Source organism: Dendrobates tinctorius, unplaced genomic scaffold (assembly GCF_039654945.1).
Source record: "Dendrobates tinctorius isolate UK_male_01 unplaced genomic scaffold, ASM3965494v1 ptg000138l, whole genome shotgun sequence".
Classification (NCBI taxonomy): domain Eukaryota; kingdom Metazoa; phylum Chordata; class Amphibia; order Anura; family Dendrobatidae; genus Dendrobates; species Dendrobates tinctorius.
In genome coordinates, this window is record NW_027361806.1 from 21113802 (window position 1) to 21139158 (window position 25357).

General features: G+C 44.1%; 1 protein-coding gene across 3 annotated transcripts in view; it reads left to right on the forward strand.

The window, feature by feature from the left end:
• TNNI3K (TNNI3 interacting kinase) overlaps positions 1-25357 on the forward strand; it is a 217588-nt gene that overhangs the window by 111422 nt on the left and 80809 nt on the right. For all 3 annotated transcript variants that reach the window (XM_073544789.1, XM_073544790.1, XM_073544791.1), the window contains exons 19-21: positions 13328-13380; positions 15315-15367; positions 20362-20494. In XM_073544789.1, coding sequence (XP_073400890.1) covers positions 13328-13380; positions 15315-15367; positions 20362-20494 — 239 coding nt within the window. The remainder of the gene's footprint in view (positions 1-13327; positions 13381-15314; positions 15368-20361; positions 20495-25357) is intronic.

A 25357-nucleotide genomic window follows, 5' to 3' on the forward strand; every position in this document is an offset into this window, starting at 1 on the left:
GCAGCGATAGGAAGCATTAAAATGGATTAAAGGATATATCCATGCGCAGAACACATTTTATTACTATGGATCTGAAGGTAGCAGTAACCAATGGTGTAAATAGAGGAGAGCAGGCCCTAGAGCAAAAATTAAAAGAGCCCCCCTGTTATGGGGGCCAGGGTGGGCAGCCTAGAACAGAGGGGCCGGTGTTTGAGTCTTTTTCCGGAACCTTTCCATGACGCTCAGACCAAATTTCATCCTCTTTTTGCTTAACAATCAGAGATGAGCAAATCGGTGCCATTTACGAAGTGAGATTTGCGCCAATTGGCAAAAAAAAATGTCACCATCATTTTGCACAAAGGAGAAGATTGTACGGGTCAGAGAAGGCGAGGTCGTCTCGCGAGTCTACATAATGCCATGCAGCTTTCAAATAACAAGGTATAGAGTATCCGATGAGGAATGACCAGCACAGCCTGTATAAAAGCCAAGGCAAGAAATGCAGCAGCCACGTTGCAGTGAATCTGGATAAGGAAAGGACGTCAAAGCTCAGCAATGGAGATTGGGAGAGAAAGCCATAAAACACTGAATAAACATTACACATAGTGTGTGTCGGCACAACCGCAATTTGCCGCTTATCGAATATTTTGAAAGGATTCGATTTTCAAAAGATTTGCTCATCTCTAGCGACGCATTTTCTACAGAGAGGAGTCTTCACAGGTTCTTGCCGACATGTAGCAAAGGAGATTGGACCAATCCGAACCGGACCGCCTCTCTCCAAGTGTCTTATGTACCAATATTCTCAATTCAAAAGGTAGGACTTTTATAACAGGACCACTCGATAACACCCCGGAAGAGCCGACTTATGCTGTGCTTGTTCCTCCATGTTTTCCGTGCTGGATGCATTGCATGATAGTCCTTGTAAAATCAGGGGATCCAAAAGTAGCTATATGGGGTCCTCTCCACCCGCTGACTAAGCTTATCCTTTGTTGTAAATTCTGGGTGTGGAATTGCAGCACCGCTTCTTTGAAATAATCAGCACAGAGCTGCAATACCACAAACAACCTGTGGAACGAGGTGGCGGTGTTTTTGGAGAAAAAAAGGCAAAATTGTCTTTCTAATCTTAGTCATCCCCTTTTTATTTTTTAAAATTCTCTATTAATGACTCGATACACATCAAAGGGCTGTAAAAGATCAGCTGCAAAAAGTGTCTCTTTCAGAAAGACCCATCAAGTGCATGCATTACATAGACATGTAATGTTTCATTTCGCCTGCGGAGGCACTGCTAGAAAATTTACCACTTTTCTTCAGTTTCATCTACAGATTACAGCTGATCGCTGTGATCAACTTATTTTTGCCCATTCCCTTCTGAAAAAAAAAAATGGGATGCTCTAAAGCAGAAATGACCTTCAGCCCCTTCCCAATATAGGAGCATTTAAGTGGCGCAATCGCTCCCTTCATCCACAGCTGATAAGACTTCAGGAACCACTGAAGGCTCCATCGCTGCCATCTTGGTGCTCCTATGTAGCACAACCTTCGGCTCAGCTGAACTTCATAGGAGATCAATAATGTTAAAATATATACCTCAATATTGTATCATGTGAACAATCAAATGCCTGTAGGTTCACCTCTGCTCCGGGGACTAAATAAAATATAAGGCAATAAAGAGAAATCCGATCTACTGAAATGGAAAGCGATTTAACCCGTACGTTAAAATCCAAATGGAAAAATCAAAACGCCACAATTGCCATTTTTTAATGACTGCACAACTCAACAATTCAATAAAAAGTAATCCAAACACCCCAAAAATTATCAATAAAATACTACAGCACAGAGTCCAAAAATTAGCCTCCACACACCTGCAGCATCTAAAAATTAAAAAATAACAGGTCTCAGAATATGGAGATACAAATAAATATTTTTTTTATAAAGATCTACTTTTTTTTACTTCTAAAATATAAAAAAACACTAAGAGTTTGTTTTTTCTATAATCTCACCTAGGGAATATCAATAACGTAATTTCTTTTTTTTTTTTTCACTGCACTTGCAGTTTTTTTCCCCGTTTTATAGTACATTATTTGGTAAAATTAATGGTGTCATTTTTAAACTACAACTTGTCGAAGAAAAAAAACAAGCCGTCGTTCCATGATGTAGACGGCCAGATTATCAAGTTCCTGCTCTTGTAGGGAGGGGAGGGGGAAAAAATGTAAGTGCAAAAAGAAAAAACACCCACGTCGTTAGGGAGTTAAAATGTGGCCTGCCATCCGGTGCTCTGTTTGTCCTCGCTTTATATGTAATGAATAAATGAGACCAACAAAGTGGCGCATCATGAAGTCACAATAACACAAAGTGCGCCACCCACCCTTCGGCGACGCACGTCGTGATGTCTGAGTCCATTTCGGCACCAAACTGAAGACAACAAATGACCCGATGCCGCGTTAAGATGATAGGAGGGTGCACTGACACATGAATCACCGGATGGAGCGCTGCCGCAAGAGTTTATTTTTTTTTTTCACCATTTTGCTCTCTACAATTTAGCTAAAAATGTTGATTAAGGAAAATTTAAATTTTTTTTGTAAACCTATTCTATTTGCCATGAAAAGATTCTCTCACCTCTAGTGCGGGATGTCGGACCCCAGCGATCTGAGATCGATTAATCATCCTACAGATAGGTCATGGACGGCCCTTTGACCCCTATGTGGCCTTTGTAATATAAAGCAAAGCAAATACCAAGAGATCTTCATAGAGAAACCATAAAGGGTTGCATGGCGGTATGGAAACTTCCACGAGCAGGGTATGGTGGCGGTGATACGGTCGCGTGTTACGGATTGTTTCTAATGCTTTACATGCAGATATGTCTAATAGACGACATCAGCATCGTCTGTGCGCGGTAACACAAAGTGGCGTACAAAGCGCGCTCCCCTCACATCTGCTGCCACTGTCGGCGGCTGATGCCTAAAATCTTTTTCCGTTTATTAAGATTTCTGTTTCCATGACTTCAAAGGATGGTAATAAAACGAATCATTTTACATATCGCAGCGCTGGAAATCCTCGCGCACAAACTCATTTGCATAATCTGATTTCAGATAAGGCCGTTCTGCTAAAACCAGGAGGGTTTTGTGTTTTTTTCATAGTTTTTTTTATCATGTAGAAATTCACATTTTTACACCCCATTTATTTAGATAAATTTAACCCTGCCTCCCTCCCCTGCAAACGTTCCCCGGCGGCTGAATGCGGCTGCAGATAGGCGGCGTCTGACCGCTCCGCCGTGTATGGAGATGGCGGAGGATGGGGAGATGCAGATTTCGGCCTCGGGAGACGCTGCTTTTGGTTTCCGTTCTGTAGCTGTCACTTTTGATGATGGGTGATGGTTGTGTAACGCTGGTGTAGCGGCTGCTAACGACCGAGCCACAGACAAGGGATGAAGCAGAGGGGTTTTTTTGCGCTTGGCCATTTTTAGTAGCGATGAACAATTCTTGCAAAATTTGAATCCAGAACTTCGCCCAAATTTTGGCACAAAATTCCATCCAAATTTTGTGAGTGAAGATGGAGGAAGACGTGTCAGGGAGAAGTAGGGAAGAGTCCGTAGGGAGCGGCGTGGATGACATGGCTTAGACCTGGGGAGAGGGGAGCATTAGTTTATACACCCTTACATTCATCATGCTCTTGGCTCCGGAGAGAACATTCAGTAACCACTGAATTAGTTTCCTAGGAGGCTGCGCGGAGGACCTGATAAGAGACCGCGGAGGCAGGAGAGGCGAGTGTTTTTCTTTTTTCCCCAATTTTCAAAATCTTCAAAATCGCAACCTGCGGCCGCTATTGGGTTATATTTGTACTGTGTGAATCATAAGAAATTTTGGATTTAGGACAAATCCGAATTTTTTGTAATATTTGCTCATCTATAATCACAGAACAGAAAACTGCCCTCATCTACAGAGCGATGCGACCCCCCGATAATCAGATGCTTATCACCCGTCTCATTGTGATTTTACTGTGAGCTTCAGGGGAAAAACAAGTTGCTCGATGATCACATAAATTGTAACACGGGTGACATTTTTTTTTTATATAATTTGAGGTCACCGCTGACTTGTCATAAAGAAATATGAATTTCACAGAACCTTAAACGCCAATCTTAGCATTAGGCCTCCCTCAGACGTCAGTGTCTTCGGTACGTCTGGTGACAGTTTTCACACGTACCAGAGACGCACACGTACCAGACACGTAGACCCATCTGTGCACAAGTCAGTGTGTTTCCGCAAACCGTGTGCATGTGTGCGAAACACAAAGACGTCCGTTCTTTGCTGGAAACACAGGCCATAATACGTCCCGCACACGTGCACACTGATGACACACCAATGACATCCGTGAGTCATCAGTGTGACAAGTATCGGCAGCTGGGAAAAGCAGTACAGTTAGCGCTTTTCCCAGCTGCCAGGTGCTGAAGGCCGCTCTCATCATTATCGCCGGTTCTCCCTGCGATCAGCGAGAGCCGGCGGCGCTGATGACACTTCACAGTGCTCTCACGCTCTTCTCTGTGTGCTCCGGCTGGCGTGGTGAGGGGTTACAGTGGGAAGAGCCAAGGCTATGTGCCAGAACTGGCGTATCTAATGGATGTGCCATTTCTGGGGTGGCTGAGGGCTGGCCTTCTTAGTCTGAGGAGGGGGACAATATCCATGGCTCCTTCCCAGCCTATTAATATAAGTATGCAGCTGTCTGTTTAGCCTTTGCTGGTTAATAAAAATAATAGGGACTACACATTATTTTTTGAGGGGCTCCTCCCTTTTTACCAACCAGTAAAGGCTAAGCAAACAGCTGTGAGCAGTTATTAATACCCATACAGGTTCCCAGCCTATTGGCACCAGCCTTCAGCTGTCAGCTTTCCCTCAGCTGGTTAGAAAAATAATTAGTTTAATGCGCTGTTTGTTCCAGTACCGGAAATATCAGGCGTGTAAAAGAGGTCTAAATGATAGAAAATAATGGCGTACAATCCGCCACTGCTGTTGATTTTTTTCATGTTTCTAAAATAAAAAATCATGTAGAAGTCGTGCAGAAAAAAAAATCCTGACTATCTGTTCCATTTTAGCTGGGGATCAGTTAAAGGTTTGGGAATTTGTTTATCCAACTAGGTGGGACTTTACATCAATTTGCCCTACTGGAGACAGGGCAGAGGGGAGAGGCTCCTGCTGCAGGCAGTTCTCTACAGCCTGGTACAGGACAGTGAGGAGGAGGTAGGGGACGTGTTTAATTTCCTAGCATGTGTCGATTTCTACATACATTTCTGTATAAATATTTTAATATGAGCCACAATAATATTCAAGGAGAGAAAATGAAGCGAGGACGGGCTGCCATTATTTTTTCTGCCGTTTCGTTTGGTGTTTTCCTGTTTCAGCAGAAGTCTGGGAACGATGCACACAGTTAATGATGCATGGTGGCCGGCAATGGCCGTTGTTCTGGGACTCGGCAGCTTAGGAGGCGACTCTATACCGAGGTGCGGTACAGCAAGGAATGAGGGTAAATTTGAGCGCAACCTTTTGCATCCAAGTTCTCACTTTGCTTTTGCTGTAAATTGTCTTCTCCTCCAATATTCATCTTATTTCACAAAAAATCCTTTAACATAAAGAGGAACTGGCTCTTACCATAAAAATTAGGAAAGCCGCTGTTCTCCTGAAACCGGCGGTGTTTGTCTTTTGTTCCTGAGATACGGCCTCCTCTTCTTTTGTATATAAAATTTAGTGTTTTAGCCAATGGGGCTGCACACATCTGCAGAGAAGATTTGATGACCACGCCTACTTGACTAACAAGAGTAGATTTATATACAGGGAAGAAGGGGCCGTATCGCAGGATGGGAGGGGTGCAAGAACTAAATAAAAACATCTCCGGATTCAGGAGAACAGCGGCATTTACACTAGGTGAAAAAAACAAACACATTTATGACATGAGCCCGGAATAAACGGTAAATCACGGATTCACTATCTTTACAATCTTTACTTACCGGCCGGCTCCTGGTGAATACGCCGTCTCCCGTCCGTCCGTCCCTGTTTGGGTCTTCAGGCTTCAGTGGAAATTTTGCTGATGGTCCCTGTGATTGTCTCTGTCCGTCCCTCTGTTCATTCCCCTTGTGGGGAGGTTGAGCTGGCTACGGTTCTGTCTGTAATAGGAGACAGAGTGATTGACAGTAGGGACTGTCACACAGAGGAGACCCCTCAGAGACTTTCACTTTTGTGAAAAAAACAAACACATTTATGACATGAGCCCGGAATAAACGGTAAATCACGGATTCACTATCTTTACAATCTTTACTTACCGGCCGGCTCCTGGTGAATACGCCGTCTCCCGTCCGTCCGTCCCTGTTTGGGTCTTCAGGCTTCAGTGGAAATTTTGCTGATGGTCCCTGTGATTGTCTCCGTCCGTCCCTCTGTTCATTCCCCTTGTGGGAGGTTGAGCTGGCTACGGTTCTGTCTGTAATAGGAGACAGAGTGATTGACAGTAGGGTCTGTCACACAGAGGAGACCCCTCAGAGACTTTCTGACGGTAGAAAATGGTCACGGGCTGTGACCCGACAGCACATTGGTCACAGGTAGAGACGGCCTGTGAGGGCCTGGTGTACGGTGGACTTTGAAAGGTGAAACGCCGCGGTGGATTGGCCTAGGGCAGCCACGGTGGATAGAGCCACGAAGTACGCCTGCTGAAGAAGTAAATAAGTGAAGGTACTCGGGCCGTTCTGCAAGAGGACAGCAGTGTGCAATATCTGTCAAGCATTGTGCTGGTCGTCATATGGGCGGCCAATAAAAGAAAAACCTGTTGAATACATCTCCTGTCTCTGTCTCGTGCCTGTCGACGCCAAGAAGCGGGTCACCCCCCCCATTCCTGTGAGTACAGCACACCTCCGCCGCCTACCAGCCACATCTCCTAAATACCCACAGCACGCTACCCTCCGCCCCAGCCTGCCACCCGGACCCCTACACCCTCTCTTATGAGCACATTGGATTTTTGCTTTGAATTTGTTCATGGCTGGTTATCAGATAATTAATTGCTATGATGAGCATTCATAAAACTGCTGTGAGCTGCTGATCTATCACATTGTAGTTATATGAGACGGTGCGGCCGGCGGTGGCTGCTCTGCTCCATTAAGCCTCCGTGATGCAGTTATTGATCTTCTCTATTGATCTTTTTGGTAAATATTTCTGAAATACTCACAAAGATAAGGTTTATACTGTGGACAGAAGAAGCAACACAAAGATTCCCCCAAAAAACACTGTGTTAGCCATCCTTCACACGTATTAGTGATTCCTGTACAGGAAATACCAGTACTTGCTACGGGGCAAGTGGGAAGAGCAGAGGCTAAGTGCCGAATCTGGAGCATCTTATGGATACGCCATTTCTGAGGCTGCTGAGGGCTCCTGTTATTAGCCTGGCAGGGGGGCCAATATCCCTAGCCCTTTCCTAGGCTATTAATATCAGCCCACAGCTGTCTGTTTAGCCTATACTGGTATTCATTTATAGGGAGACCCTACATCATTTTTTTTCTGGCGTCCCCCCGTAAATTCATCAGGAAAGACTAAACAAACAGCTGTGAGCTGATATTAATAGCCAGGGAAACTTACAGGATATTGGCCCCTTTCCCAGATTATTTACATCAGTCCCCAGCCGTCAGTTTACCCTCTGCTGATTATGAAAATTACGACGGCGCCCACAATGTTTTTTTTTTTTTTTATTTAATTGTTTATTTTATACAGAATATACACATCAAGTGCTTAATACAACTCCCATCATTGTCACGTGTTCGCGTTGATCTCAGGGAGACCAAGCAACATTGATGAGAGCTGCTTTCAGCAGCCAGTGTTTGGGATAAACGCAAACTGTACCGCATCTTTCCAGGCGCTGGTACGTGTCGCGCTGATGACACACAGATGTCACCCGTGTGTCATCAGTGTGCACATGTGTGGCACTCATTTTGTTGTGCTGCTGATAAAAAATAAAACCTGACATATCTACAAGTTTTTTACATGGACAGACAATCCATGTGAAAAACCTGACATGTGCGCACCACCACCGAAAATAAGGGGTGTGCGTATGTCCATATTTACGGCCCTTTGAAAATTGACACGTGAAGAGGGCCTTATTCATAAAATTACTCAATATGAAAAAATTGTACAATTTATCCTGTACGGATCCTGAGTTACCCTCCTTTATTATACTCCAGAGCTGCACTCACTATTCTGCTGGTGCAGTCACTGTGTACATACATTACATTACTGATCCTGAGTTACATCCTGTATTATACTCCAGAGCTGCGTTCACTATTCTGCTGGTGTAGTCACTGTGTACATACATTACTGATCCTGGGTTACATCCTGTATTATACTCCAGAGCTGCACTTACTATTCTGCTGGTGTAGTCACTGTGTACATACATTACTGATCCTGGGTTACATCCTGTATTATACTCCAGAGCTGCACTTACTATTCTGCTGGTGTAGTCACTGTGTACATACATTACTGATCCTGGGTTACATCCTGTATTATACTCCAGAGCTGCACTTACTATTCTGCTGGTGCAGTCACTGTGTACATACATTACATTACTGATCCTGGGTTACATCCTGTATTATACTCCAGAGCTGCGCTCACTATTCTGCTGGTGCAGTCACTGTGTACATACATTACATTACTGATCCTGAGTTACATCCTGTATTATACTCCAGAGCTGCGTTCACTATTCTGCTGGTGTAGTCACTGTGTACATACATTACTGATCCTGGGTTACATCCTGTATTATACTCCAGAGCTGCACTTACTATTCTGCTGGTGTAGTCACTGTGTACATACATTACTGATCCTGGGTTACATCCTGTATTATACTCCAGAGCTGCGCTCACTATTCTGCTGGTGCAGTCACTGTATACATACATTACATTACTGATCCTGAGTTACAGCCTGTATTATACTCCAGAGCTGCACTCACTATTCTGCTGGTGTAGTCACTGTGTACATACATTACATTACTGATCCTGGGTTACATCCTGTATTATACTCCAGAGCTGCACTCACTATTCTGCTGGTGTAGTCACTGTGTACATACATTACTGATCCTGGGTTACATCCTGTATTATACTCCAGAGCTGCGCTCACTATTCTGCTGGTGTAGTCACTGTGTACATACCTTACATTACTGATCCTGAGTTACATCCTGTATTATACTGCAGAGCTGCGCTCACTATTCTGCTGGTGCAGTCACTGTGTACATACATTACATTACTGATCCTGAGTTACATCCTGTATTATACTCCAGAGCTGCACTCACTATTCTGCTGGTGCAGTCACTGTGTACATACATTACATTAATGATCCTGACTTACATCCTGTATTATACTCCAGAGCTGCACTCACTATTCTGCTGGTGCAGTCACTGTGTACATTACATTACTGATCCTGGGTTACATCCTGTATTATACTCCAGAGCTACGCTCACTATTCTGCTGGTGCAGTCACTGTGTACATACATTACTGATCCTGAGTTGCCTCCTGTATTATACTCCAGAGCTGCACTCACTATTCTGCTGGTGCAGTCACTGTGTACATACATTACTGACCCTGAGTTACATCCTGTATTATACTCTAGAGCTACACTCACTATTCTGCTGGTGCAGTCACTGTGTTCATACATTACATTACTGATCCTGAGTTACATCCTGTATTATACCCCAGAGCTGCACTCACTATTCTGCTGGTGCAGTCACTGTGTACATACATTACATTACTGATCCTGAGTTACCTCCTGTATTATACTCCAGAGCTGCACTCACTATTCTGCTGGTGCAGTCACTGTGTACATACATTACATTACTGATCCTGAGTTACATCCTGTATTATACTCCAGAGCAGCACTCACTATTCTGCTGGTGCAGTCACTGTGTACATACATTACATTGCTGATCCTGAGTTACATCCTGTATTATACTCCAGAGCGGCACTCACTATTCTCCTGGTACAGTCACTGTGTGCATAAATTACATTACTGATCCTGAGTTACATCCTGTATTATACCCCAGAGCTGCACTGTCTATTCTGCTGGTGCAGTCACTGTGTACATACATTACATTACTGATCCTGAGTTACATCCTGTATTATACTCCAGAGCTGCACTCACTATTCTGCTGGTGCAGTCACTGTGTATATGGGTCGCCCTCCCAGGGCCGCGGGGCACTCAGTACCGGGCCGGTGTCAGCGGGTTGTGTCACAGCATCGGTGACCCGGTCCGTTGCCCTGGGCGTCCAAGTAATAGGAAGATGTGAATGGTGTAATATAGTTAATGGAATAATTCGTGACGCCACCTGTGGTGTTCGGCAAGGGAGGTGTTAAGCCGACGCGGCAAACAGATCCTCCGGGACAGATGGTGTGATGCAGCAATGATGTTATAGCCCTCCACAGGCAGGGCTGTTGACCCAGGGCAGAGTAGATGTGGAGACACTTAGATGGTGTAGTGTTCGGCGCAGGGGATGTAGCAGTGACGGGCGGACGGATGCAGGAAGGAATGGAGGACACCAGGGCACGTAGTTCCAAAGCTCCACCCACAGACTGTAGTGCCCGCTTCTGCGCCGTGTCCTCTGGGTCAGGGACTCAGTTAACCTCCAGGCAAGATGGAATGCTCCCTTCCAACACTCCGCCAACTTATGTGCCTTTTCTGAACGTCTCCTCTATAGCGCCTTTAAGTGTGAAGATCTCCTAGTGCTGAGTTACACTGGAGTTCCTCCTGACAGATGTTCCCAAGAACTCTACTTGCACGGCAGACAGCTGTAGCCTGCTTCGGGGACTCTCTACTCCTGAGTCCCGGCTCTCTATCTGTGTTGCTGTTGTGCCCCAAGTCTTGGATGGGAGCAGTGCATTTACAGCCCACTACTCCACCGGTGTCTGCTGCAGAACCATTAGTGTCCATACAACCTCAGGGACCGGGCCCCGGCCTTGCGCTTATAAAACTTCTAGGCAGGGTTCTCTCCTAACCCATGTCCTCTGTGTTCCCTTTTACTCCTACATTCCGTACTTGTCTTTCCCTTCTATGGAAGCTCAGGCTTCCGTTCAATGTCTTTCTCCTTTCCTTTCCCGTGCCAGCAGACCCAGGTCACTGAGGCAGCTGCAGCACTCCTTCCTCCATCCCTCTCCCAGGGATCCCCACTCCTCTCCGAGTGGCTTCCTCTCCCTCAGATTCCCCGTCTGACTGACTGACCTCCTGTCAGACTGAACCGCTACTCAACCTCTACTGAACCTCAATCCTGGAACTCTGTTGCATGCATAGATTGACTGCGAGAGAGACCCATCATTGCCTCCAAGCCAGGCATTACCCTCCCCTGGAGGAAAGCAAAGCCACTGTGGCGACCAAACTCCTGGGGGCGCCACATATATACATTACATTACTGATCCTGAATTACATCCTGTATTATACTCCAGAGCTGCACTCACTATTCTGCTGGTGCAGTCACTGTGTACATACATTACATTACTGATCCTGAGTTACATCCTGTATTATACTCCAGAGCTGCACTCCTGGTGCAGTCACTGTGTGCATACATTACTGATCCTGAGTTACCTCCTGTATTATACTCCAGAGCTGCACTCACTATTCTGCTGGTGCAGTCACTGTGTACATACATTACATTAATGATCCTGACTTACATCCTGTATTATACTCCAGAGCTGCACTCACTATTCTGCTGGTGCAGTCACTGTGTACATTACATTACTGATCCTGGGTTACATCCTGTATTATACTCCAGAGCTACGCTCACTATTCTGCTGGTGCAGTCACTGTGTACATAAATTACTGATCCTGAGTTGCCTCCTGTATTATACTCCAGAGCTGCACTCACTATTCTGCTGGTGCAGTCACTGTGTACATACATTACTGACCCTGAGTTACATCCTGTATTATACCCCAGAGCTGCACTCACTATTCTGCTGGTGCACTCACTGTGTACATACATTACATTACTGATCCTGAGTTACATCCTGTATTATACTCCAGAGCTGCACTCACTATTCTGCTGGTGCAGTCACTGTGTACATACATTACATTACTGATCCTGAGTTACCACCTGTATTATACTCCAGAGCTGCACTCACTATTCAGCTGGTGCAGTCACTGTGTACATACATTACATTACTGATCCTGAGTTACCACCTGTATTATACTCCAGAGCTGCACTCACTATTCTGCTGGTGCAGTCACTGTGTACATACATTACATTACTGATCCTGAGTTACCTCCTGTATTATACTCCAGAGCTGCACTCACTATTCAGCTGGTGCCGTCACTGTGTACATACATTACATTACTGATCCTGAGTTACATGCTGTATTATACTCCAGAGCTGCACTCACTATTCTGCTGGTGCAGTCACTGTATACATACATTACATTACTGATCCTGAGTTACATCCTGTATTATACTCCAGAGCTGCACTCACTATTCTGCTGGTGCAGTCACTGTGTACATACATTACATTACTGATCCTGAGTTACATCCTGTATTATCCTCCAGAGCTGCACTCACTATTCAGCTGGTGCCGTCACTGTGTACATACATTACATTACTGATCCTGAGTTACATGCTGTATTATACTCCAGAGCTGCACTCACTATTCTGCTGGTGCAGTCACTGTATACATACATTACATTACTGATCCTGAGTTACATCCTGTATTATACTCCAGAGCTGCACTCACTATTCTGCTGGTGCAGTCACTGTGTACATACATTACATTACTGATCCTGAGTTACCTCCTGTATTATACTCCAGAGCTGCACTCACTATTCAGCTGGTGCCGTCACTGTGTACATACATTACATTACTGATCCTGAGTTACATGCTGTATTATACTCCAGAGCTGCACTCACTATTCTGCTGGTGCAGTCACTGTGTACATACATTACATTACTGATCCTGAGTTACATCCTGTATTATACTCCAGAGCTGCACTCACTATTCTGCTGGTGCAGTCACTGTGTACATACATTACATTACTGATCCTGAGTTACCTCCTGTATTATACTCCAGAGCTGCACTCACTATTCTGCTGGTGCAGTCACTGTGTACATACATTACATTACTGATCCTGAGTTACCTCCTGTATTATACTCCAGAGCTGCACTCACTACTCTGCTGGTGCAGTCACTGTGTACATACATTACATTACTGATCCTGAGTTACCTCCTGTATTATACTCCAGAGCTGCATGCTGCTTGCAGGATTTGATATACTGTAACTGTCTCAGATCTCAGTGAAGTTACTTCATTAGGTACGACTGTTACTGTGTTTTAGAAATATGTAAATATTTGATCCATTTTCTCTCTTTAAGTCATAACATCTTGCTGTATGAAGATGGTCACGCTGTGGTCGCTGACTTTGGAGGTGAGAACCACATAAATAATAAATACCGCACCGATCACTACATTATTCTCTATGACACATCACAGCAGCGTTCCTGTTCCTAAATTGTTGGATTTAGAGGAACTTTAGCGCTGCCTCGGAGGTTGTGTCTTTATGGAGGTGAGGACTCCGTGTCTCTATTGCAGACGTAAAAGTCTGTGTCCCTGCAGCCGCCACTACAGGGAGCTAGAACATTGTCCAATCCAATGTAACATCTGCTGTATGTATGTGTGCCCTCTAGTGGTGACTGCAGGAAGCCAGAATTGTGTTATTCCCCATTGTTAAGGTTAGAGGCGCCTCATCACAAGACTAGTAGACAGTGCTTATAGTTATCATTGTCATGTGACATTTTTATGCATATATAATATACATGAAATTATTAATTAGTACAGAAGTGACACTGAAAAAAAAGAACATTAGAGAAAGCATTCACTTTACAGTACAGCAGCCAGAGATTTAGATGTTATACTCCAGGGGGCAACAGGGCCAGGTATTATAGACTGGGGACAACTGGGTCAGATATTATGAGGGAGGAATGGGTCTGCATGGTAAACACAGGGGATCATGGGCCCGGATGTTATACACCATGGGCAATGGGGCTGGATGTTACACACCGAGGGCAATAAAGCTGGATTTTATACAGTGGGAGCAATGGGGTCAGATTTTATTTACTGGGGTGCAATGAGTCTGGAAATTATACACAGGGGGCGAGGGGTCAGATGTTATACACATGGGGGCAAGGGGCCGGAAGATAAACACCGGGAGTAATAGGACTGGATGTTACACACAGGAGTGCAAGGGGCCAAAAATTATATACCGGGGTCAATGGTGCTGTCACAAATCTGTTGTTGGGTGTTCTGGGACCATGGGCTCCTTTCCTGTCCCTAACTCTAGGGGCGCCCTAGCTTGCCCTGTTTCCCCGATTACTTCTGATGGTAAAGACACCAGGGTCACGTACCTTGCCTTAGCTCCTGAATTTGCCATCAGTCTGTACCCTTCCCCCACCCAGGGAAGAGGGGAGTGGTAGTGTACTGTAATATACCAACCAGACTAACAAGGTAATACGAACAGGGATAAAGGAAATCACCAATCATACAAATATACTCACACAAACAACAGCGGTAAACACTGGGGAGTGGAGAATGAGATTAAGCCAAAGTAGGAAAAGAAAGGGAATTATCACACACTCAAAACCTAGCAACAGTCACAGATAAATCCACCAAACGCCTTCTCCAATAATAACCAACAACCTCCAGCCAGGCAGCATAAACTAGCTCTGACAATGAATGCTAGCAAGGGCCCAGAGTATATAGGAGATGGGAGTGGCTAACAGTGAACAGCTGAGAGCCTTAATGCAGGAAAGCTCTCAACTGAGCAGATTAACCCCTGCACTGCTAAAAGAAACTTGCACTGTTCAAAATGCAGGAGAAATCAGATGCAGTGGTCTTCTGGCTCCTCTCTGTCATGGTAAACCCGTGACAGGTGATGAATGATAAACCTTAATTTAGATAAGACGTGTCGTGATACTTTACCCTTAGAGGGTCTTCACAACTGGACTCTTTCATGGAGATTTGCGCGCTCTGCGGTGACAGAATAGCAGAGCGGCGGCGTGTTTATCACGGGAATTTCTCACCGGTCAGTAATCTGAGCTTGTCGTTCTTCACCTTGGCTCCATGTAGACATAAGACCCTGACCTTTCTTGTGATACGTTGTCTTGTCCGTGAACACATCTCCGCGCTCCGCAGACATTTCTTTTGGTATCAGTAAAGTGGGTGAAATATGAGGACTGAGCGGTTATCACGCTTCACTGACTTTTCATTTATTTTTGTAACTTTGTTCATCATCAGAGTTTCAGGTTTTCATAAAAATAAAAAAAAATCCCTTTTTATTCTTTGTAATTTATTTTTTTCTTGCAGAATCGAGATTTCTTCAGTCAATGGATGAAGACAACATGACCAAGCAGCCCGGGGTGCGGCACCTTCTCTGCTCTTACCTGTTCACTGCTGTGCAGTTGTTTTATGTTCTGATGTGGGGAATCTCCTTCATCGCAGCGTCACATTGTGACTTTACTGCTCTCGGCCCCTAGAAGGCTCAATAGTTGTATACTTTGATACTTCAGAGTTTTACAGATGGCTCCCAGCGATCACACATGATTGGCTGCAGCCTTTCAGGACGTGTCAAGAAAGGTCCGCCCTCTTTGACGGTAGTGCAAAGGCTGCAGCTGATCAGCGACCTCTGAAAAAAAAAAAGTGATAAATTTTAGTCTTGGTCTTGAAAGGGTTAAAGAGGTTTTACGAAATTAGGAGTTAAGGAGAAAGCTCCCTCCATTCCTCCAAAAACTAGTTCCTTCTTGTCCTTGGTGCGTCTGGCACTGCAGGTTTCTGTGCCTGGGGCCAATCTCTATCACCACTCTCAGCCCACAGACACGAGGGACGCGGATTTGGGGAAAAAAGATTAATAAATCCCATTACCATAAAAATCCACCAATAAAAATGTATAATTTCCAATGTTTGCCAATATCCCATGCAGATCTGGTAGGAGGAGATTCTCCCGGCTCAGGACCGGTGGACACAGAATACTGGCAATGGCCACTGGAGCAGGGTCCAGAGACTCTACTCTCTCACCTCTAACCATCACAAATCAAATTTGTTACCGGTTTCTGGTGCATCGAAAGTTTTTGAGAATCCTTCAAAATGATCTCCACTTAGCTGATATTTTTCTCTTTTTTTTTGGCCAAGAAGGGGTTAAAATAATATTTATTTTGCTCACTGCAATCATAATTCCTCAACTGTTCGTACACTGCATCTGAGGAAAGTACTGGTTCTCCGATCCTCCACAGCTGCCCCTGTCTTCCACAGCTTCCCTGGTTCTCCCCAGAATTTTCAGCTCTCCCCCCAGGATCCCTTGGTTCTTCCCCTGGAACTCCGATCCCCCCCCCCCCAAGAAACTCCGGTCCCCTCCCAGAATCTCCAGTTGTTTTCCTAGAATCCTCGGTCCTCCCCCCAGTTGTTTTCCAGAATCTCTGGTCCTCTCCTACAATCCCCGATTGCTTCCTAGAATCCTCGGTCCTTCCCCCAGAATCCCTAGACCTCTCCTAGAATCCCTGATTGTTTCCCTGAATCCCCAGTTGTTTCCCTGAATCCCCGGTTGTTTCCCAAAATCACCGGTTCTTCCCCCAGAATCCCTGGTCCCCTCCTACAATCCCCGGTTGCTTTGCAGAATCCTCGGTCCTTCCCCCAAAATCCCTGGTCCTCTCCTACAATCCCCGGTTGCTTCCTAGAATCCTCGGTCCTTCCCCCAGAATCCCCAGACCTCTCCTAGAATCCCCGGTTGTTTCCCTGAATCTCCGATTGTTTCCCAGAATCACCGGTCCTTCCCCCAGAATCCCCGGACCTCTCCCAGAATCCCTGGTCCTCCATGCTGGTGTTCGGTTCCTCTGGTCCTCCGGCCATTGTTTGGCTTCCCGATGGCGGGTCAACTTATCTCATTGATGACAAGAACGATCACGGCCCTTTTCCTCCACTTCACAACATGAGCCACCGTGTCAGAAGAACCAGAGACCAGCGTGGAGGACCGGGGAGTTAATGTATTTTAGCATTTTAACCCGTTGTTTGCTGAACGTAGGGTACCCCTTTTAGTTGTGAAAAAAAAAATTCCCGGAATTCTTGGCAGCGCGGGCTCTCCAGTCTGCACCTCGTGTTCGCAGATTTTGTCGTTGTGTTGTTTCACGTCCTGCTTGTTACACAAATCTCATCCTGACCGAGAGCCAAGCCGTATTGTCGCCTGTCGCCTCAGCAGCTGCCGCCGAGCACAATTCTAATCGCGGGCAGAACCCGGTGACAATTGCAGGAATAATGATGAGGAGAGAGCTGGTAATAATGGAAACGTTTCTTCGGGATGCTAATCCCATATTTGGCCCAATAGCTGCCGCTTGTTCCTGAAATCCGCAGCTTAAGTAGGAACATGTTATGTTAAGAGCCTTACTGGCCCCACAGAGAGGTAAACACGTCCTTAAAGGGAATGTGTCACCAGGAAACGCTACATTGTTTCATTCAAGTTTTTCTGTTAAATGTATGGTTTTTATTGCTAATCGCATTTTTGTTTGTTTTTAATTTTCTGCATTACTATATGTATAAAATCTTCAATTTTCACATTGACCATTAGGCCAAATATTAGACTCCTGTTTCCTATTCTGTACAGCTGACTTTTCAGCACTCTCAATATCACAACAGGTAGAATTGCAGTAACCGATAACACCTCTATATAATGTACAGCTGATAACACAGGATCTACCATCCAAATAGGTGATGTCACCGCTTTCTGTTGTGAGCTCATCTGTTCATTCACCTTTTGTGTCCGAGGATCTCCCTCTTCTGGTGAAGGAAGGTAGTGAGGCTGATTTGGATGAAAGAAACCAAACACCTGATCAGGTGGATTGTGACTGGGTAACTGGAACTTCAGACTGGATATAAGGCAGCCGACGTCCTTCTGAGTGGCTGGTGATGTCTCTGCTGGATTCTTGGAGACCAGTCTGATTCCTGCTTCCCAAAGATAAGTTTTGGCTCTGCTATTGAACTTATTAGTTTTGGTTTTGTTTACCTTATTTTTTTTTAGTTCAGCCATCCCCGGGCGGGGGTGTGCTGGATTCTTATTCCTTGATCAGTGTTCTCTTTTGCTCTGCTTTCTGAGTGCTGATATAGGGTTTGAAGTCTAGTGACTTCAGGGTCCTTTTTGCTTATCAGTTGTGTTGGTAATATTTTTAGCAGGGTTTTCTCGGATTGCAGACAGCAGCTTTTCTGTCCTGTCCTTTTTAGTTAGCTTGGGCCCCATCGTTTGCTCAACCTGTCTTTCTATCTGTGTTAGTGTTTTCATTTTGTTTTACCGTCATTATATTTTGAGGGCTGCCTATTGCTTTGGGGTCTGCTCTGGGGCAGTCAGTTTTTCTCTTTTCTCTCTTTAGGCTTATTTAGATCTCCAGCTGTGACGAGGTGTCTAGGATCACTGTAGGAACACTCCATGGCTACTGCTAGCTGTGTGATAGGATTAGGGGTCTGCAATCCGCTAGTTTCCAACCTCTCTGATTTTCTGGGCTGAGCTTGTGTTTTGTTTTTTCCTCCTCGGTGACTCAATCATAACAGAATCACCAGCCAAACAGCAGATTCTAGGGTACTCAATAGCAGCAAGGAATTGTTCAAAAAAAAAAATTTCAGAATTTCGTGTATATTTTTTCCTTTTTCTCTGAGGCCGTAGGAGGAATATTTTTTTTTTTTCCTGATGGAGTTTAAGCAATTGTCTGATCATGTGGAGCAGCTCGCTGCTGAAGTGCGAGGAATTTCCGCCTATCTTGCTCATTCACACGCTGCTGAACCAAAAATCCCCACTCCTGATGTGTTTTTTGGGGATCGGTCTAAGTTTTTGAATTTTAAGAATAATTGTAAATTATTTCTTACTTTGAAGCCTAACTCATCGGTGAGCTCTGCGCAGCAGGTAAAAATTGTAATCTCCTTGCAGCGCGGCGATCCCCAGGATTGGGCGTTTTCTTTAGTACCAGATGATCCTAGAAAGACTAGAAGCAATGGGATGAAACTGAATGGGAAGAGACACAGATTAGATATTAGAAAAAACTTTTTGACAGTTAGAGTGATCAATGAGTGGAACAGGCTGCCACGAGAAGTGGTGAGTTCTCCTTCAATGGAAGTCTTCAAACAGAGGCTGGACAGACATCTGACTGGGATGATTTAGCGAATCCTGCTTTGAGCAGGGGGTTGGACCAGATGGCCCAGGAGGTCCTTTCCAACTCTATGATTCTATGATTCTATGATTCTATCCTATTCTAACTAATGTGAACGCATTTTTTCAGGCCTTGGGGTTGTTGTATGATGAACCTAATGCGATTGATCAAGCTGAAAAGACCCTGTTGGCATTGAGCCAGGGTCAAGATTCTGCAGAACTGTACTGTCAAAAATTCCGAATGTGGGCGGTCCTTACCACTTGGAATGATGGTGCCTTGGCAGCTCTCTTTCGGAAAGGTTTGTCAGAAACCGTAAAAGATACTATGGTGGGATTTCCTGTTCCCTCTGGTCTTGACGATTCTATGTCATTAGCCATTCAGGTTGATCGGCGTTTACGTGAACGTAAAATTACACGTAAAGTCCTCCTCGGTGACTCAATCATAACAGCTTACCTCCTCCTGTACAATGACTGATAACACCTCTATATACAGTAGATAACACCGGATCCACCTTTCACAATAGGTGATGTCACAGCTCACCTCCTCCTCCTGTACAATGACTGATAACACAACTATGTACAGTAGATAACACAGGATCCACCATTCACAGTAGGTGATGTCACAGCTCACCACCTCCTCCTCCTGTACAATGACTGATAAAACAACTATGTACAGTAGATAACAGGATCCACCATTCACAGTAGGTGATGTCACAGCTCACCACCTCCTCCTCCTGTACAATGACTGATAACACAACTATGTACAGTAGATAACACAGGATCCACCATTCACAGTAGGTGATGTACTTTTATGTAAGATAGGGGATACATGACCTAGGAATAATTAGAAACATTGTGCCTAAGGTATTATCCCTTCTTTAGCCATTAACTCTTGAAAGACTGTGTGAGATAAAATCTTTAAGCCATAAACAGTTCCACCAAGAATAGTTTTTATGGCAACATTTGATACATAACAGCAGTTAACAGTAGTGGTAGTGATGGTCTGGATAGGCAACACCCAAAACAAGCTAAAAATAGTATAAGAGAGGTGAAATCACAGTGCAATACAATTAGAATCATATTATAGGAATTTTAGGACTTTGTGTATCTCTGACCAGGGCTCTAGTCATGGAGTAACAAGTAGCTGACTCCCTGCCTGTAACTGTGGGCACTTATAGAGCAGAAGAACCAAGTATTCCTGAATTGAAATAATGTAGCATTATATATCCCTAGAACTTGCGATGGATGGCTCCGGAAGTCTTCAGTCAGTCCACCCGGTATACCATCAAGGCTGACGTTTTCAGCTACGCCTTGTGTCTCTGGGAACTGCTCACTGGAGAAATCCCATTTGCTCATCTAAAACCAGGTAGGTGTCTGATGGAAGTGCTAAATACCAACATTACATTGGACTTTTACCCCAAAATGAAAGTGTAATTTTGAGTTAAAGTAAAGAGTAAGTGTGGATAAAGCACTTTTCTGTTCTCACCAGTCTTGGTCCACTGGAGAAGACAAGTATGAACTTTTTTTTTTGTTAAAATTTCTTGTTATTAAATTACTTTTGTTAGGCAGCATGACAATAAGCAAGTTTGCAATTGATTCTCCTGCTGTGAGAGCTTTCATCTTACATAGTGCACAGCTGGTTCCCACCAGAGGCTGCAGTGTGCACAAAGATAAATTACAGGAGATGAGTTAACTCCTGACATTCCAGCCACCTCTCTCCAGACCACTGATTTCTATACAGCAGCTATCTGCTCTCCTCCTTCTCTGTTCCTTAGAGGACTTTTATCGGTCCTGCATAATCACAATCCCTTGATCTCAAGCATTGTCAGTTTCCAGAGCATTTCTTCTAATCATGGCTCTCACTGTCCTGAGCTAGGTTGGTGGTGTCACCCTTATATGCAAATCTAGTGATAGCAGTGTAGACTCAGAACAAACCACTGACAGACCTTTAATGTAATAAGAGGATGGAGCTCCTGACCAGACCTGTCGCTCAAGGAGGTGTGCCGATCCTCCAAACAACCAGAAAGTAAGGAGACTGCTGAGCTACGAGCTGCTCAAGAGACTGAGACAACTTTTACCAGATTCACTCAAATCAAATCCCCCCAAAAATTAGGATTTGTTATAATTTGAATTAGATTTTGTTTAGAACTGTTGTGACCCTCTGTACCCATGAGCAACCTGCCTGCCACGCTGCGGGCTCTCACCTGATATCAGTCAGCCGATTCCATGTGTCAGGATCTGCCATGTTATGTATGAATAAATACTAGTACAAAAATGCCAAGAACTCTGCAAAATGTCACCGTATGGAGACCATGTCGAGGTATTGTTTTTGGCTTCACTTTTGCTCTACAATCTATTAAACATTAAGAAGTAATTTCCGAGACGATGCAAATGAGTGATCATGTGCTTCACAGAGGAGAAACAGTATCAATATTTGGGATGATATACATTTGCATATATATTTATACTTAAAAAAAGAAAAAAGTTTCTCTGCATATTTAATCCAATGGAGGGCTGATTGGCACTCTGCCATAATTATACGCTTATCGTATTTTAACCTACAATTTCTATGCCTAATTACATACACCCACGCTCTTACATATACAGTTGGCTTTTTATTTTTATGATGAATTTCCTGAGATGTTAAGATACTTTAATAAGAGGATGCGCTGAACACGTATTTACAGAGAGTGCAATGAAGACCAATCACCCACGCTTTACCTCCTAAGACAAACACAGTAGTATTAGAAGTTTAGTTATATGGTGCTGTTTACTGGGAGAGAAACACTGATCTCACATCCAGCCTATATTACTAGGAGAGATAAACACAAGCCTCACATCCAGCCTATATTACTGGGAGAGACACACACATATTTCACATGCAGCCTATATTACTAGGAGAGAGAAACACAAGCCTCACATGCAGCCTATATTCCTGGGAGAGACACGCAAAGCTCACATCCAGCCTGTATTACTGGAAGAGACACACAGAGCTCACATCCAGCCTATATTACTGGGAGAGACACACAGAGCTCACATCCAGCCTATATTACCGGGAGAGACACACAGAGCTCACATCCAGCCTATATTACTGGGAGAGACACACAGAGCTCACATCCAGCCTATATTACCAGGAGAGATACACAGACCTCACATCCAGCCTATATTACTGGGAGAGACACACAGATCTCACATCCAACCTATATTACCAGGAGAGACACACAGGCCTCACATCCAGCCTATATTACTGGGAGAGACACACAGAGCTCACATCCAGCCTATATTACTGGGAGAGACACGCAGAGCTCTTATCCAGCCTATATTACTGGGGGAGACACACAGAGCTCACATCCAGCCTATATTACTGAGAGAGACACACAGAGCTCACATCCAGCCTATATTACTGGGTGAGACACACAGAGCTCACATCCAGCCTATATTACTGGGAGAGACACACAGAGCTCACATCCAGCCTATATTACTGGGAGAGACACACAGAGCTCACATCCAGCCTATATTACTGGGTGAGACACACAGAGCTCACATCCAGCCTATATTACTGGGAAAGACACACAGAGCTCACATCCAGCCTATATTACTGGGAGAGACACACAGACCTCACATCCAGCCTATATTACTGGGAGAGACACACAGAGCTCACATTCAGCCTATATTACTCGGAGAGATACACTTATCTAAATCTGTGAACGCGAGATCTGTGTCTCCCACTAATATGCAGGCTGGATGTGAATTCTGTAAGCCTTTCCCAGTAATATTGGTTGGATGTGAGCTCTGTGTGTCTCTTTCTGTAATATAGGTTGGATGTGAATTCTGTGTGTATCCAGGATACTGCTGTTTTTGCTGTTCATACTTTAGGACAGCTTCTATGCTGTACACATTTCCTCTTCTTCATGTGCTTTGCTTATTTTATATAGCCACTTTTCTCTGCCTCTCCCTGAGACTGTACTTTCTTTCTTCCCTCTCTGCAGTGCAAAAATACATGTACAACTTCCCTCCCCTTCCCTGCTGCTATCTCTACCTCTGAGAGTAGGAAGGGGGAGAGCAAAGAGAGCCGTCAAAACCAGAAAAGGGGGCTCTGAGTGACTTGTATCAGTTTTGCAAAGCACTCAGCTAGATTTACTGTCACTCAGCAGCAGCAAAATGATACAATTTTTTTTTTCATGAAGACTATTTAGAAGGTTTTGCATTTCGAAAGAAAATTAACAAGAAAATAAAAATTGTGCGCCGAGGTGCAGTTCATCGCCTCTCAGGTTCCGGTGACTCATTGAACGTCTTCACTAGTTTTAGTCATTCCCTTTCGTTTATTCGGCTGGTAACGCGGTGTCTTTCGTATCTGACCTTTGCTGAGAATCTCACAAGCGTTAAACCTTCAGTGTCCCCCGGTCTGATTTCTTTTGATGAGACTTCGTGATGCCGTCACATGAATACATTTTCCATTCTATTCCTATTTGGTGACTATGATTTAGTCGGTAATGTCTCCATAATTCAATGGATGATTGATATTTGATTCAATATAGGCAGCTAATAAATTAGATTCCCATGTGATATAAAACTTGGGGTTTCTTCTTCTCTTCCCTTTCATAATCCGGCAGGGGGGTAGAGACAAGCCGTTATATATGGCTGATGCTCCCACGTTCCCTTCTCTTTCTTTCCAATTTTAAATATTTAAGTTCAGCAGCGACTAAAGAATGTTTCTTGCACTTGGATTATTATTAGAAAAGAAGGTCAAAGCCACAAAGTGAAGGCTAAATGGAGACGCGACCGGAGATTTTTCAAACCGTCGTCTCCAAAATGAATTTGAGGACAAATTTGCATAAATAAAAAAAATGCAAAAAAAAAAAAAAAATTCTTCTGTCTCACATAGAAATCGATTCTTATCCAATCATTGTCCGGCTATGTAGGATACAAAGTTTTTTTTTGTTTTGCTTTTTGGTGGATGGTTAGTAAAAAAAAAAAATTTGAGAGAGAAGATATGGAGGTGTATAAAGAAAAAAAAAAACAGGATGCAAAAAAAAAAGAATCCGCCTTAAAGATGAAAGTGTTCGATGACACGCGGAGGATTTTCTCTCTGATAAAAGGATGGCGCCAATTAGCAAATGAACTTCCATGAGAGTAATATCATCCGATCGCAGGACCACGACGTCACGCGGTTTATAAATGTATCGATCCGAGAAGGAAGAAAAGGAATAAATAATGGAACAGTGACAAAGGGATTAAAGGGAGTACAGATGTCATATTAAAGGGGACACGTTTCCAACATACAGGACCCTCAACCTCAGCTGCAGATGGCTAACGCAGATGTTTGAAGGATGGTTTTATTTTAACCCTATTTTTATCTTTGCGCTTTTTGTTTTGTTTTTTTCTCATCTTTTTCCAACAGTCAGAGCTTTTTGTTTCTTTTTTTGCTATTTACATTGGCGGAAAAGGAGGTGATTTACATATTTTTCATATTTTGATTTTTTTTATAGTTTTTATTTTACATTCTTTTTAATGTTTTTTTGCACTTTTATCAGTCCCTTTGGGGAACTTAAACCTGCGATCACTTGATTGTCTATTCAGTACATTCCAATACCATGGTATCAAAGTGTATTGCTAAAATACTGATCTGCTACCGATGGCATCAAACCACAGGATGGACTTCATAGGAATCATACTACGGGGGGAGACAGAGGCCTTCACAACACCCCAGCTGCCATGACGGCCCATCCGCATCCTACGATCATGTGTGTGCGTGCGTGTCAAGTCACCTATGTGATGGAAGAGCGGCCCTGGTATTTCTATCCTGTGATATTGGTCATCCTGATCTTCTGCCCGCTTTCATGTCTCTTCTTCATAGTTTCCAACTTTTTAAAAGTTTTTCCAAAGTTTGTAATAAAGCAACAAACTTTTACCGCATTGCCCCCCCTTTTTATAGGACCCGCACCTCTGCTATTCTAGAGACAAATAGGTCATTTGATCCCTTCACACATAACTAAATACAACGTACTAGAGCTCCCATTACTACAGACTCCAGACCAGATCCCCTTTATGTACAGACCCCAAACCGGTCCCCTCCATTTTATAGACAACGCCTAAAAATTATTTTCTGACCTTGAATCCCAACACAACACCTGTTTAGCAGTCTGATCTCTACAATTCCCATTCAGACCCCAACAATAATTCAGCATCAGACTTCAGACCAAGCCAACCCCCTTGTGACCCATTGATT